We start from the raw sequence: 15,979 nt of genomic DNA, 5'->3' as shown, positions 1-15,979 counted from the left end.
ATTATGTGCATGATTATGAAGATTTTATATTTAATTTATAAAAGACATCTGTAACAGTTAAATTACATTTTTGATACAAATACCAATGAACCATTTTTTTGTGTTTAAATGCGTTTTAACAATTTTTCTTAACACAATCCACAAACATAATATATAGATAATACAGTATATAAAGTACCGTAATATATTCTGCAAAAAAAAAAACGGCATTAATATTTGGTGATGCTTTCTCTGTGAAGACTAATAGATGACTCTAACATTGCATTTCCATAATGTCTGTCAAGTCTGCAGAAAAATGATTCTAAAGTGTAATTATGTATTGTAACATGTATACATGTAAACAAGTATGTTTATTTTCATGCATCATCCCACACATTTAAACGATACCAATAATTCTGCGGTTGACCATAATAAACCTGGCACGCCAACTGACGCAAATGACACAGCTTAATAATTCATAATATGTCTGTCTCTCACCTCAAACTCCAAATACTCTTCCCTAAGGCGGTATTCTTCAAGCTCACGACCTTTGACTTTCCGGTCAGGTGGGTATGAGCGAAGCTCTGCCAACTCTGTGGAGGTGGCATGAAACCGAGCCTCGTGAGACTCTACCTGCTCCTCCTACACACACATACATATATGTATATACACACACACAGGTTATCAACCTCACACTGGCATGCATGGGGTCAGGTGTTATCCCGACTTATGCGGTGTTACTTGTACGAGTGTAGTCATGAGACCTGTGAGAGTTTGGAAGTTGAGCCTGGTAGTAGTGGACGACTGAATTTCTTGTGGGAGCCAATGGCAGCCGGGAGAGGAGGGGCAGAAAACATGGCCGCCACTGTATTGATGCGGGTAATCCAAGACTGCATTTGTTCTGCATTCCTACACACACACACACACACACACACACACACACAGTATATCAGACTTGAATTTGTTTTGTGTCTGTGGTAAAGTGTTTGACTGCTTTATAGAAGGAAGTTTACAGAAGACACAAATGCACAAGCTCACACAGCCACACGTCTCTCAATAAGAGCTGCAAATGGGGCAAACAGCAAATGGAGCAGAACAAAATCTCCCGAGGGACTGGAACATGAGGGATACACAAGCCCAGTAGAAAACGTATTGAATCCAAAACACACTGGATCAGCAACATCAAACATAAATAAAAGCTGCTTTGGGAAAGAAATACTTTTAATTTTTTAATAATTCAATATAACATAGGTGGTATATGTACATATACAGGGGTCCTGAGAAAAAAATAGGCTTGTGAGGTAAAGTGTGTGTCATGTACTGTATTTCAGGAGATTTACACCTAACTTCAATTACACAAAGAGGAAACGCTTTTTGTACAAACAAAACAAGAAAAGAATGCATCATGTAATGCATGTTAATGATTAATTGGAGTTTTTGTAAGTCATGACACAGACACAAAAAATGTTAATGGGATTAGAATCTGGTGGGTTAGAAACAAACAGCAATGTAGCTGGATTACATTTAAAAAGTTTCAATACGATAACGAACTTTTCAGGATTTTCCGTTCACTGTATTGTGTCTAGATCTGAAGCAAAATGTTTAGAACATGGAGACCCAGGTTCTAATTAGGGTTACCTTTTTTCTAGCACATGACAAACAAGCCACCTACCAGGGAGAAGAGACATTCTGTGTTGTAGGATGTTAGTTACAAGTGGACACACTACACTGTGAGCGTAGGAGAGCACTGGGAAACAGAAAGTACTTCCTGCGTGTGGTACTTACGGAGCTTGGAACAAGTAGACCCTCCAATCGGCCGTGCGCAGGTAGAACACGTTGGGTCGCTTGTGATAATCAGTAGCTCTGATCGCCAGTGAGTGGTGGATGGACACGGCATTCTTCAGATCTTCATCAGAAAGCTGCTTATCAGGCCGATACTCACCCTGAAACAGAAAAAACACTTCATTCACCTATTGAATAATAAAACAATGAAAGTGCTAGGGGACAGAAAGCACAGAAGGGTATATACACTTCTTCCTTATTCTAGGTATCATCCCTAACACATTTCCACTCAATAAGGCCTGGATGCATGTCCTGCATTAGTACATTAAAGCCTAATTAGCCTTTTACAGTTTATGACACTAGCATGATTAACTGCAATCTAAAGCGTGGCCAGCTGCCATCACACAGACGTTATCTTTGAGAAGGTCAATTGCATATAATACTTATGTTGATGTAACTTTTAGACCTATAACGGATCTAGATTAATAATCTTACATGAATAAAACGATAGAATGTTACAATAAAGAAATAAAATTCTTTCTTGGACTTTGTGCAGAAAAGCTGTTTGTACACCAGGCTTTCACTGGTATGTTGTCTGAGAGACACAGCTCTGTGTCATGAAGCCTCTTAAAGGAGCTGGGTAAGAAGCATCATTACAACTACCCCAGAGCAGGAATATAGACTTACACGTGCAAAACATAAAAGTCGGACACTAACAAAGCTTAACTCTCAATCGCCCTGCAGCTTTGTGGTGTGATGCAGAAGATACTATAAATCTCATGCAGGATGAAGGTACACAAGGACAAAATGTATACTTTATCAAATTCAACATGGCAGTAACAAAAAATGTAATTGATGTCATTTTTAGATCAAAAATCTTTGCTTTTAGTGTATTAAACATTACATGAATACATCATGAATAACTTCAAGAATCTACTGATCCACTTTCTTCTCGTTTTTTTGGCAAATCCAATCGGTTGACTTGATCCATGTTTTCATTTGCCATCTGGAAGCTTTGCAAAAAAAACAGACACAGTGTCTCAAATAAAAAGCCAGTATTCTTGTCCTGAAAAGTAAGAAGCAGCTATAAACAATGTCCGCTGCATGCCATCCCCATGTGGAGAATGAGTTTAACAGTGCGGAGACTCTAAGAAAGAAAGAACGCTGAGCTGTTCACAGTGAAATTACGGAGGTAGATAGAAAGCCTTCTCACCTTCTGAAGGTAAAGGATAAGACCCTTCAGGACAGCATAGAAAGTCTTCCAGCCTCTTTTCCCTCGTGGGGCTGAAATTCATAAAATAATAGAAGTTAGAATAGAACTTCCTTGACACAGAACATAATGTTATATTAGTAGAAAAGTCTCGAGATGCCAGTTTCAGCAGTTCTTCTCTCCAGTTTATCACTATAACAAAATCAGAAATTTGAAACAGAAAACAGACTATAGGGACATATAATTATACGTGTATGAATATATTAAACTGGGAACTTTTACCACTTTCATTTTTTTTTGCTAGATAAATAGCAATAAATAGCTTTAAATGGTCTAGCACTTGATCCATAAATGAGCAAGCCAGAGGCAGACAGTGACAAGAAAATCCTGACTGGTAAGTTTAAATACTTCCGGTAGAATATAGAAAGAGTTCATGAGAGGTTATAGTTGTTGTTTAGTGATTTCTGATAAGATTTCTGATAAGAAAGGATAACGTCCCAAATGTTTATTCTTCCACTGGCTCATTACACTAAATGTCTTGGTATTAACTAGTGACACAATGTCCTTTATTAGATTTATTTAGTCCAAAAAAAAACAACAACAGTTGCTTCAAGCTGCAACAATTCAACCTACTCATAAATTTCCTTTCACAACAAAACTTATTTCTTAAATATCTATGAATTCAAACACTTTACTCTCTGTATGATCTTTGATTTATAAATTATCCTAGTTATACTGGGTAAAACAGGAAGCAAATAGGAAAAAAGTCCAGATTACATACAAAAAACTGATTTTATGAGAGGTTAGCACCCTCTAGTGCTAATCTGTGCATGTAGCACCAATAACGAAGATTTTTTTTATTTAATAAGAACAACCTTGTGTGTGTGTTTTCTCATTGATTCCCTGCAGCCCCATATTCCACACTGTCCAGCCACACTCTTTACTCTACAAACAGCTGCCTGCACTTGAATTGATAAACGCAGTGAATAATGAAACATACTCCTTTTGCCGTCACAGTCAGCGTGGACTTTGCGCACCAGGAAGCCCGTCTTGTAGAGAAGTGCACCGGACGTTGGCTCTATCCCAGCCCCTGTGCACTTCATGCCTCTTGTATGTGTGTCTTCACGGTGCTCTCCCAACTCTGAGAACGACTTACGCAGCTCCTCTTCATCACTAAAGAACGTAAATAAAAATCCCATTAGCTTAGACACACAAACCCAATTCTTAAAAATAAAGCCCTCAGGATGATCAATTAGGATATGGTAGAACATTTAATTACTCATGGATTAAATACAAAGCTCTGCTGCCCTATTCCCTGTCCCTATTTTATAGACCATACACGGCTGAATACATGGCACTGTGCCTGCTAACGAGCTCTCTGACTGTTGTTTCTAAAGTTGCTCTTCTCCTCACCATTGTTTTATATTCCTTCATGGTATGATCTCCGAAACACTCCTGATTGGTGTGTGTCACATATGATATTCATCTATAGTGTGAGAAAATTGCATTACTTTGCAATATAAAACGTGACCATGGCATTAGATTATACTCACACACTCTACAATAGTAACTTTCTTTCAGAACCAATCATCATCAAGCCTTGCTTCATTTTCAGTCCAACATCATAAATTGCTTAACATATAGATTTCATTGTTTAATCATTTACACTCGCATAGAAAAAAATTAGAATGGCTTCAACACTCTCATGGGAACCCTTCAAGGTTCTATGTACAGTAAAGCCAAACAACATTTTCAACATATAAAGTCTCTAACGACTCTAACCATTCCCAAGAAGGATGAAGAAATAAAGTGGAGGGCAAAATATTGCAAAATATTGTGGCCTCCATAAAGTGGAGGCCACAACACATTGTTTAGTCTGTCAAAACTAAGAAAAGCTTGTGCCAATATGTTCCAAGTACAAACAAGATGATTTTTCCATGAAGAAGTGTCTGATAAAACATAGAAATCTAAAACAACTTGTCATTAAAAAGAACTTTGGATAAGAAAAAATTAATAATTGTTCATGAAGTACATCGATGTGTTCAAAATGTTCTCTGAAACACAGTGTTTTTCGATTCAATTAAATTTTATTTGTACAGCGTTTTTAACAATGGACATTGTCTCAAAGCATTTTTACATTAGATAAATATTAGTACAAAAAAGTTCAAGATTAATATTAGACTTATATTAAATGTGTTTGTATTTATCCCTAATGAACAAGCCTGAGGTGACTGAGGTGACTGTGGCAAGGAAACACTCCCAAGGAACCTGACTCAAAAGGGAACCTGTGCCTTGACTGATACTTGGGACTAAGAGTCAAGTCTTCTGTCAGCACTAGGAAGTATCTGGGTTTGGTTATACTGCTTCACATGTCCAGCAAGAAAAACCAGAGTTAAGCTATCCAGATATTTGAACATTAAAAAAAGATTTAGTACTTTATGTAGACCCTAATTTCAGAACTAGATACAGTATATTCTTTTCCTGGTATGGATATGAATTTCTGAAATTGCTGGAGCTTTACTTGAAAAAAGAAAAAAGGCAGTGAGCCAGCAACACATTAGAATAGTCCAAGCACGAGGTTAGAAAAGCATGTATTAGCTTTTCAGCATCATGCAGAGTCAACATATGGTTTCTGGAAATGCATCACCACTAGTGAACAGTTTTATAATGGGACTTTATTCATGAGCAAATTTGCACCACACAAAGGTTAAACACTTGATTTTTCGTTCAACAAAATACTCCCGAAGCTCAGGGGTAAAAATCTTACAGCGATGTTACATTGATGAAATAGCTGCACAGGCTCACAAATCAGTTACAGATACATACAAAAGGTTGTAAGGTGTAAAAACACTGAGGTTTTATGATTGTACTAAACCATTTTGGTGTTATATAACCCACTGTGAACATGTCAAAATCAATAAGATAAATTCTGCTGAAATGCTGTGCCATTTTACACCTCAAAGCGTGGGCCAAAAAAGCTAAAATGGATCTTAACCAGAGGCTGAACCCTGAGTGGTTTCATCGCTGACAGGCAGAGAAAAAAGTGCAGCGGTCAACCATGCACACAAAACACGACTGACTGACGGAGCATGTGCGGAAAACTTCAAGCCTGTTGCCTGGTAACTGCCAGCATTATCTCACACAAAGGAAGAACAACAACAAAAAAAAGGGGCAGAAATGAGAGGAAGACTGGCACGTGCATAAGGAATAGCGAGACAAAAAAAAAGAAGAGAGAAATCTAAAGATGTTATTATAATATTTAATATAATTTACAGGTATATCAATTGTTCCACATGTTGTTTTGTAGATACACAAAACATTACCCTTGTATGTGCAGCGTGTAATGTGTCAATAGTAAAGATTTCAGTTTAGTGCACATGGTTTTTCATTGGGGTCATTAAAATTCCAATGCAAGCACAAAGCTTCTGCAGCTAGTAGAGGTGAAACAAGCTGATATTTCAATGTTAAGCATATTTAGGATAGGAGAAGTCATGGGCTGCTTACAGTGACAATCCCAGACCAAATTAATTAGGCTGATCTTGAGGTAAAAGAGTATAATAAAACAGCAGGTTTCTGTATAAATTAGACATATTAGACATATACCAATCATGTGCCAATCACTGCTGAGGATCATAGGTAACTAATGTATAGAGAAATATAAACCCAGGGAAGAGAGTGAAGTGTGTAAAATGGAACAGCACTGAAAAGGAACAAACAGTGTCATGCAAGGAGGAGTGCGGCAGCTAACAAGGACACACAAAACATACACAGATACAAACACACACCCACACACACGCATAAAGAACCTCACCTGAACATATGCACTAGTATGAAAAAGAGCAGGTCTTACGACAAGCCAACCAAATTCACTGCCATTCTGATGTATAACACAAAGCACTGTCACACAACACATTCACACACCTCTAACAAGCGCGCGCACACACACACACACACACCTTTCATTTCAATCACATATTTCCCTTACCTAGATAAACTTCCATAGTTAGACAGGCTGAAACCATGGAATTCCAACTCACTATAATTTCTATTTTGCAAAAATTAATTAAATGTTAACATGAATGTGAATACGTTTGGGGGTTCGATTCCCACCTCCGCCTTGTGTGTGTGGAGTTTGCATGTTCTCCCCGTGCCTCGGGGGTTTCCTCCAGGTACTTCAGTTTTCTCCCCCGGTCCAAAGACATGCATGGTAGGTTGATTGGCATCTCTGGAAAATTGTCCGTAGCGTGTGAGTGCGTGAGTGAATGAGAGTGTGTGTGTATGCCCTACGATGGGTTGGCACTCCATCCAGGGTGTATCCTGCCTTGATGCCCAATGACGCCTGAGATAGGCACAGGCTCCCCGTGACCCGAGAATAGTTCGGATAAACGGTAGAAGATGAGTGAATGAATGAATGTGAATGCATGTGAGAACGCTTACCCTAAATTATTGCTTCGTTTATACCATATGGCTTACGATCTTCAAAAATTCAGATGGAATCTTGAGACCTTAACCTCAACTAGTTTGGATATACTGTGCATCTCTGTACATAGACAAACCTTCAAATCTCAGCATGAACCATTTATAAGCAGCACACTAACAGCCATGTCATTTTCACAGCAATCATGCACTGATGCATCACTTCAAATGCTATTAACGCTTCTAAGACAAGATATATAACCATGACATTTAGCCAAGCTGTGAAATATGGAGGCCAACAATTATAAGCTGACATAAAATCTCAAAGGAATAATATACACACGAGAGATGAGAGGAGTCACAGAAATACCACCGGCAGCAGGCACCGAGCAGAACTTCATCTGTTACACATTCACTTGGGATGAGGTGGAGAAATTAATGAAATTCTGGCAAATTCTCTACAACACAAAGCTCTTCCGGCCAAAGATCTGTGTATAACTGGCAGTGAATCAGAGAACAAAATGTCCCACTGAAATATCAATAAATCTAAGAGGAAAATGAACAATATATACTTTTTATTTTTATTTCTTATACTACAATGTCTATCAGAACAATGTCAAGTCTGGGTCTAATTTCTGCAAAATTCTGGGTGGATTTTGTTTTAATTCCTGACAGATTGAGATGGAGATCCAGAGACAACAATCTATTGTAAATATGTATGTATATAAAACTCATTCACAATTCGCGTACACATTTTACATTTCAGGGTTGTGGTGGACCGAGATGTTATACCAGGAACACTGGGTGCTAGGTGGACAAGGATAAAATGGTATTACCCAGAAATACCAATGCAGAAACGAGGCCACCGCGTACAAATATACACATACAACCTTGGACCCTAGAGCTGTTTGGTGGCAATACTACTGTACATGCTGCACCTCCATATCACCCATATGTGGTCATAATTCTGAAATACTTTCTTGCCCAAGACATACAATAAAGTACATACAAGGCCCTTATGTGAGCTACAGCAAAAAAAAAAAAAAAAACCCTGCATCACGCTGCCACCATTGGCCTGCTGTGTTTACACCAAACAGGATGAGTCCATGGACATCATATAATCAGTATGATGCAAAAGATACCAGGATTCAGGCAACGTTTTACCACTCAACACGTCTGCACACTAGAAAAACACTCATTAAATACTCTTTATATGAGATGGCACTTTATAAGCCATTTGAGAAAACGTCCAATAAGTTCTGCACGCACGATTAACTGAGTTGCAGCTTGTTTGTTAAGTTGTTCGATGTGTCTCCCCATTCTGCACTGGCCCCATGAAGAATCATTGATTGTCTGTAGCTTGTTGAAGGTCCCAGAACCAACTCCAACTTTTGCGTTTGCTTATGGATCTCACACAAATGTTGGTCCTCAACATTTACACAAATGGTACATTCCAACAACATACAGAAGAGCGAGAGAACAAAGCCACAAAGTGCAGAACAGTCATCTCACAGACTGGCTGGCAGAAGAAGGGACAATAGGATATTGACAGATAGATGCAGATATACACACATACATTCATACACACACACAGATCGATAGGTTGAGAGAGAAAGAGAGAGAGAGAGAGAGAGAGAGAGAGAGAGAGAAATGAAAAATTTTAAAAGGAAGAAGTGTTGACCTTCTGTGTACGTGACTGTTTGTGCTAGCTGATAAAGGGTCAGAATGTGCTAGAGACGAGGTGGGGACACTCAAGGACCAACCCTGCTCAGTCAGGCTTTGGTAAGGTTGCCAGAATCAAGGATGCACCTTTCTTGGTCAGGTTTTGCATTGTAGCCTATGATTGACAATGTTACATTACAAGGAGTTGGTTACATTTCCTAAATCCATGTGTTTATAATGAAATAAAAGCTCAGTGTAATGAATGATCAAGGCCCCTCTTCTTTCAGATTTCTTGAAGGGTTTAGGGTCCAGCTGTAATAAATTGGAAACTTCCTTTCATCCCTGTAATTTTGCATTTCTATGTATAGCCTCCTCATCCAAATCACTCATTTGGACTGTCTTTCTCAGTATCCCCAATCCACTTCTCTCCAGTGACATATGGAGACTTCCAGCACACTGCACTGCCTCCCAACAGCCCACAACTCTTCATATATAATGTATAATATGGAAAGTGTAACACACACCCATGTGGGGCAGCGAGCATGTTTGCATAATACTACTACTATGAAAAGCATCAAATCATTTCACTGTGATATGCAGCAGAATCTGGACTGGCATTTCTTGGGATACATGTTCTGCTGCAGTACAATGTGAGTGTTCGTGTGTACAGTATATGCATATGTGCTTGAATGAATGAGCAAGTGAGACAAAGAGAACGAAAGAGAGACTATTTTAAGGTAGGTGGTAGGAGGACTGCAAGCACACCTTTACTTTGGAAATAAGATGGCAGCCATTCAAAGAGCTACTGCTGTACGCTGCTATGTGTTTTTGCTTGTTGTGTGTATGAGCATGTGTGTGTGTGTGTGTGTGTGTGTGTGTGTGTGTGTGTGTGTGTGTGTGTGTGTGTGTGTGTGTGAGAATGAATTCAGATCAGCAAAAGGAGAAGAAAAGCTGCTGCTATGGAGCGGTAGTCATGGAAGCGTAACCATGGCAACAGCACTAGGAAAGCCAGGGATGTTAATTGGTGACTGCGATGGCAAAAGCAAGAATAGAAATCTTTGACACAGTAATGCTCCTACCCAACGCCCCTTACAGCATCATCTCAGCAGACGTCATCACTGTACACACTCGTACTTGCATGTCTCATTTTATCAATGGTAACACCATAAAGATCTAACCTGAAAATGTCTTCATGAAAACATTAAACAGGTTTTGCATTAAAATGGTAATCACATAATATAGAAACAGCCATTTATAGGCAGACAATATGAAACAGGATCCATTTTCTAGCGTAAACCATGAGCAGGTACAGTAGAAGAGAAGAGAGAACATACTCACATTGTCCATTGAAGCTTCTCATTCTTAATGGAGTTGTAGAGAGCCTGCAGAGACACACAACAGAGAATTAGAAACAAACGTTATGCTGAGTGTGTTATACAGTATCTGCCTGTGTTCAGATGGTGGTACAGAAACACTAATATCTTTTTATAGATACGTTCAGGTAGACAAGACAAGTCAGAGGATCAAAGAGAGTAGGAATCATTACAGAAGCGGTTTAACAATGCAACAACCTCTTATTTGTGAGTAATCGCAGTCTCCCACAGCTTTAATTAGAAATTCAGAATGATATGAGCTGAACCCGACAAATATGACTGCTGTCATTTCGGATAATTATGCTCATGGAATTGATTATTCCACGTCTGCGCTTCCAGATGAAAGGAAATAAAGCCCAGATATTAATTCAAGCACGGCATATTAATTCAAGGAGTAACGTTAATGGTCATGTTAAAATGGATTTTGAGGTTATATCCATTTCATAATATGGTGCACTGAAATATTGATATCAATAAGCTAACATTACAGCTGAGTGATGCATCATGATGGCTGACATTTTTAAAGACACGAAATATGAACGATGATCTGACGCTCACTGAAACATGAACAGACCATGAGCCAAAACACTAAGCATTCACTAAAGATGTATTATTGTAAACATTTTATGTCACATGATTTGTGCAAAATGGATCAGTGGAGATAAGATAGGGAAAAAAAATAGCAGCATGATACTGAAGCAGTATTCAACAAATACTGACAAGCTCCAAAATACCAATAATGAAAAGAAGGTTTTATTTAATGCATAAAGGTTATTGTTTACAAATCGTCAATTGTAAGACTAACCATCTAACTTTTCAATTCAAGTTTTAACTTTTAACATCAAGTACTGATGATAAAACCCACTCCTAGCAAGATTAATCCTTTTTTCCCACCACATACGATTCTAACCCCAACAGACCAATGTCGATTAATACTGTAGCTTCTCTAACTGCCCAGTGACATAAGTAATATGCTTTTCAGTGACTGGTACCAACAGATCCTCAGTGTTTGCTGTTCAAAGTAGACACCACCTGTGAAAAAGCATGTTCAATTCAATCTGACCCATTAATCCAATGTGACACTGCCTATAACATCGATACACCAACATCACAGATGGCCGTTAGCAGACAGAATGAAATTGAATTGGATTGACGGATGTAAAGAGGATGTCTTTGCCTGCATTCCGAGCTGCACAATGCAATATTATACATACAATATTATATGTGTGTCTTGAAAGTGATTATACCACAGTACTGATGAGTGCTTGAATCTCTAGATGTTGATTAATTTTATACAACAACATGGCACTGACAACAATTAAGGCTGTAGCCTAAATGATAGGTTTCTATTAATGCACTTGTCTTGATATGTCATCGTTTCCATAATAACACCTAATTCATTGCAAGATAACCTCAAGATAATGGATGTCTAATAATAAGTTGCTTTTAAAAAAAAAAAGTTATTGAACAAGGAAAAATGCACAACTGACGTGGTGAAACTTTCTGTAAAGAGATGTTTATCATTTATAGACGGAGTCTTAAATGATGGTGCTCTGTAACAATCAGTAGGGTTTTCATTATGGGACAGTATTAAAATGTTATTTATAACTTTAGTGCTTACATGACAAAAAAGTCTAGTTTGTCATGTAAGCACTAAAGTTATAAATAACATTTTAACAATTTATTAATAAAAATTGTATTTGTTGACAAACTGCTGAGGTATAAGAGAAACAAAACACTTTGGGGTATTCTGTTACTGGAAATTAATATTCCAATAAGAGCACAAACAAGGGAATAATGCAGACAGATTTATATAAGCATTGGAACATATATGGTTTAGGTGATTGCTTTAAAACATGGTGCAATAATAATATATACAGTAGCCAAGTCTACACACACACACGCAGGCACACACATGCCCACACGCACACGCACTTTTAATTAAGAAAAGTATGATCATGATGTGTGCATCACTGAAGTCTCCTTATGTTCTCCTGATGTTTAGCTCAGAATTTATCAAATCAAATTACCTAAATAAATATCAGATATTTAAAATAGCTAAACTGTATTTAAAAAGGATAAAAGCAGTTCTTGGAGAAATGGAAAGGCAAAGCCTGTGCAAAATAGCACAACTTATAGCTAAACTGAAAATGTGTTTTAATGTAAAACATTCATGTATTGCTAAATAGATGTTTCACAAGCCTGGAACAAGAGTGAGACAGGTGAATGAGTAAGTAAATGAAGGGATAGATGATTAAATAAGAGACAAAGAACTATAAATACACACAGGTACGAAAGGCATGCAAAGGTAACTTAGGCTGACAAACAGCATACCCTCTTCCTTTTGCGGAACTGTGGATGTTTCTGGCCGTCCTGAGCTTTACCCAGCAGGTCAGGAAACACAAGTGGCTTGAGAGAACGTGATCTTGGTGTACGAGGGTAACGAAATGGATCCATCATACGGAAGTCTCGCCCGTAACGTACTGAACAGAGAGAACGAGAGCGCAGACGTCCTGCTGAGTGCAGACTGTTTACCCCGATCATAATGACAGAAACGGGTTAAAGGGAGCTAAACAGGCCAATCCACAGTGAAGCCAAGGTCTCGTCTGGTAGTCTTGGTTCAATCTGACAATGGCTTTTTAAGGTTGGAAAATGAAAGTTATCAATCTTTACTCCAAGTTGAAGCTCAGAAAAGCAAGAAAATTCCAGAGAAGTGGAGCTTCAGAGAAGAATATTTTTGGGAAAACAAAACAAGAACAAAAAGCAATCCCTTAAAATCTGGTAATAAGTGACACGTCAGTTTTCCTTTTCAAAAAACAAAAAAACAAAAACAAAAACAAAAACAGAGGCCTTGTTGTGGTCAGATTATAATCCAGCTTCATGTAGTACTTCTAGATGTTATCTCAACAGTTTGTCACAAACTCGATAAAGTGAAATCCAAAGACACATAAAAACAAAAGATGAATAGTGCAATGGAGCCATAACTATTCCACAAAAATTCAACTAAAAATGTTGCAACTGAAATGATGATTTTTCAACCCACTTGAAAAATAAGATGCCCTTAAAGAAGACAGAAATTGGAATGAACATGTCAGAAGATCTGATTTCTCTGGCAAAGCTGAACCGAACAGCCTGAACCTAATGGAGTAAATTAAACATCAAAAAAACACAATCTACAGCCTATATCCCAACACCAAAACAACTCTGGAACCCGAACAATCCGAATTTCACATCAAAAGCAAGGGACTGGTGATATAACAGGAGGCAAAAAGCCATGCATACACACACACAGATGGCAAAGGATACTTGCAGAAGTGTGAAAGCGCAGCCAGAATCCAACAGATGGATGCAAGGGGTGGAAACACAAGTAAGCACACACCCACGCGTACACAAAAACACACTGTACAGAGGTGGATATGACTTATATGTGTTCCTTCAAACATGCAGGGTATCAAAATTAACCCTAAAACTTAAGCACATAAAACAAAACAATTAAAAGCAGTCATGTAATCAGGATATCACAATTAAAATCACCCAGCCACAATAAAAGATGAAAATCAGGCTTTCAGGTTCTTCGCCTCCACTCCCTCACTCCACTCGTCTTGCGCGTAAGGAGAACTGAACAGACCTCAGGCTTTAGAAGATGTGTCTCTTGTTTGTTTGCTTTCTCCATAAACATTTATCGCTTCAAGCCTTTTTTCTCTTTTGTTTTTCCATTGAGGTACACTGATGCCATCCAGATGCAGAAAAATGATTATTCATAATCCCTTCCTGTGCACCGTGCTAATCGCGAGAAGGTGTTCAAGCTCAAATCTGAAAACGAGCATCTCGATTCCTGTCCATTCACTGTAGTGGCCGGTTCTTGGGGAGACTTGATAGAGGCTGCGAGTTCCTCTCTACCCTCCCCTTACCTCTCTCTCTGTCTCCCTCTCTCTCTCTCTCTCTCTCTGAATGCATATCTCCCTCCCTCGGCACTTGGCTACTGCACAGCCAATCGTATCCATCCGACATGTCTCTACACCCAGACACGCACACATGCATGCACACACACACACAAAAACACACACAGCCCCACGCTCTGAATACTGATTAACATTCTGCACTAGTTTGCTCTCAAAGCTATGTGTGAAAGAGACAGAGAGAAAAATGATTAACACTGATCCGACACAGAAAATTCAGCACATGTGGGAATGTGTGAAAAACAGGATGCATTTTACAGTAGAAAGCTGTTAATTCAAATGCAGAAAGAATGCAGGCTAACTCTAGTGTGCAATGGCGTCATAATTGAATACTCATTTCAAATATATTTACCTAAACATGACTCACAGGCTACAGCAGCAAATACAATGAAAACAATTAAGAAACTAAAATGATTGACAACTGACAAAAAAATGGATTTATGTAGATAAGATAAATATTTGTCCTCAGTAAATTCACACAGTCTTAAAGGCAGCTGTGCACCAGTAGGATTTAACAAATCCATGCCATCAAACCACATCTACTGTATATGAAGCAAAAGATCTGAAAGCCACAATAGTTTTTATCCCATTTACGTTCACCCGCTCAGAGAAGCCTAACAAAAGCTTTCATAGCTACTCATGTGTGGTGTGTTAGGACTGTTTCTTATCAGAATCACACAAAAGATTTAATGTGCTCAATAATAAAACACATACAGACAGTTTAGGATATTTTACATACACAACTGCCAGTCAGGTAAAAAGAGAAATATTTCATAAACAGCCTCATGTGTCACATTCACTGCAACATTGCCGATAACATTGATACAGTTAAACAAATAATGCTTTAAAAGTAGACCATCTAGAAATATTTGGGTCAGCTGAATATACGACATACACTCACCAAATCGGTCAATCATGTAGATGTAGCACAGTGCATTAAATACTAAAGACAAAGGTCAAGAGCTTCAGTTAATATGACTGATCTAAATGATCTCAGTGACTGGGGCATGGTCGTTGGTACTGAAGGGGCTGGTTCGAATAATTCAATAACTGTTGATGATCTGAGATTTTCATGCACAACAGTCTCTAGAAATTACACAGAATACTGTACAAAAAAAACATTCACTGAGTGGAGGAAAAGTCAGAGGATACTGAGCAGACTGATTCAAAGCAACTTAAATCACCACTATACAACCCTGATGATCAGAAGAGCATCTTATCTGCACAACACACTAAACCTTAAGGCAGATGAGCTATAACAGTTCATTGACACTGAGCACTTCAAGATGAGAACAAGACCAATTCATGTTTTTTTTTCTAATCTTAAACTTAAAATTATGGCCATAGAAGTTATAAAAAAAATAATAATAATTGGCAAGAATTAGTTAGTCCAAACCTACACCATACTGAAGCGGATTGTTTTCCTGTAGCATGTCCTCAAGTGTTTACTCCTTACGTAACTCATTTAATACAGGATGTGGAGGAGGTGCTACTACCTGCAGTACATTGGAGACTCAACCAGGACACATAAAACACGGACAATTCCAAAAGACCAGCCAACTCAACAAACACTATATATATATATATAGTGTGATATA

At 38.2% G+C, this 15,979-nt stretch overlaps 1 protein-coding gene across 2 annotated transcripts in view; it reads right to left on the bottom strand.

Moving 5' to 3' along the window:
• LOC132862873 (PH and SEC7 domain-containing protein 1-like) overlaps positions 1 to 15,979 on the bottom strand; it is a 42,444-nt gene that overhangs the window by 2,325 nt on the left and 24,140 nt on the right. For both annotated transcript variants that reach the window (XM_060895193.1, XM_060895201.1), the window contains 6 exons: positions 10,388 to 10,431; positions 3,972 to 4,144; positions 2,975 to 3,045; positions 1,765 to 1,922; positions 744 to 888; positions 478 to 621 (listed from right to left, as the gene is read on the bottom strand). In XM_060895193.1, the coding sequence (XP_060751176.1) occupies positions 478 to 621; positions 744 to 888; positions 1,765 to 1,922; positions 2,975 to 3,045; positions 3,972 to 4,144; positions 10,388 to 10,431 (735 nt within the window). The remainder of the gene's footprint in view (positions 1 to 477; positions 622 to 743; positions 889 to 1,764; positions 1,923 to 2,974; positions 3,046 to 3,971; positions 4,145 to 10,387; positions 10,432 to 15,979) is intronic.

Source organism: Tachysurus vachellii, chromosome 2 (assembly GCF_030014155.1).
Source record: "Tachysurus vachellii isolate PV-2020 chromosome 2, HZAU_Pvac_v1, whole genome shotgun sequence".
Lineage (NCBI taxonomy): Eukaryota > Metazoa > Chordata > Actinopteri > Siluriformes > Bagridae > Tachysurus > Tachysurus vachellii.
This window is presented reverse-complemented; position numbering and strand designations above follow the sequence as displayed.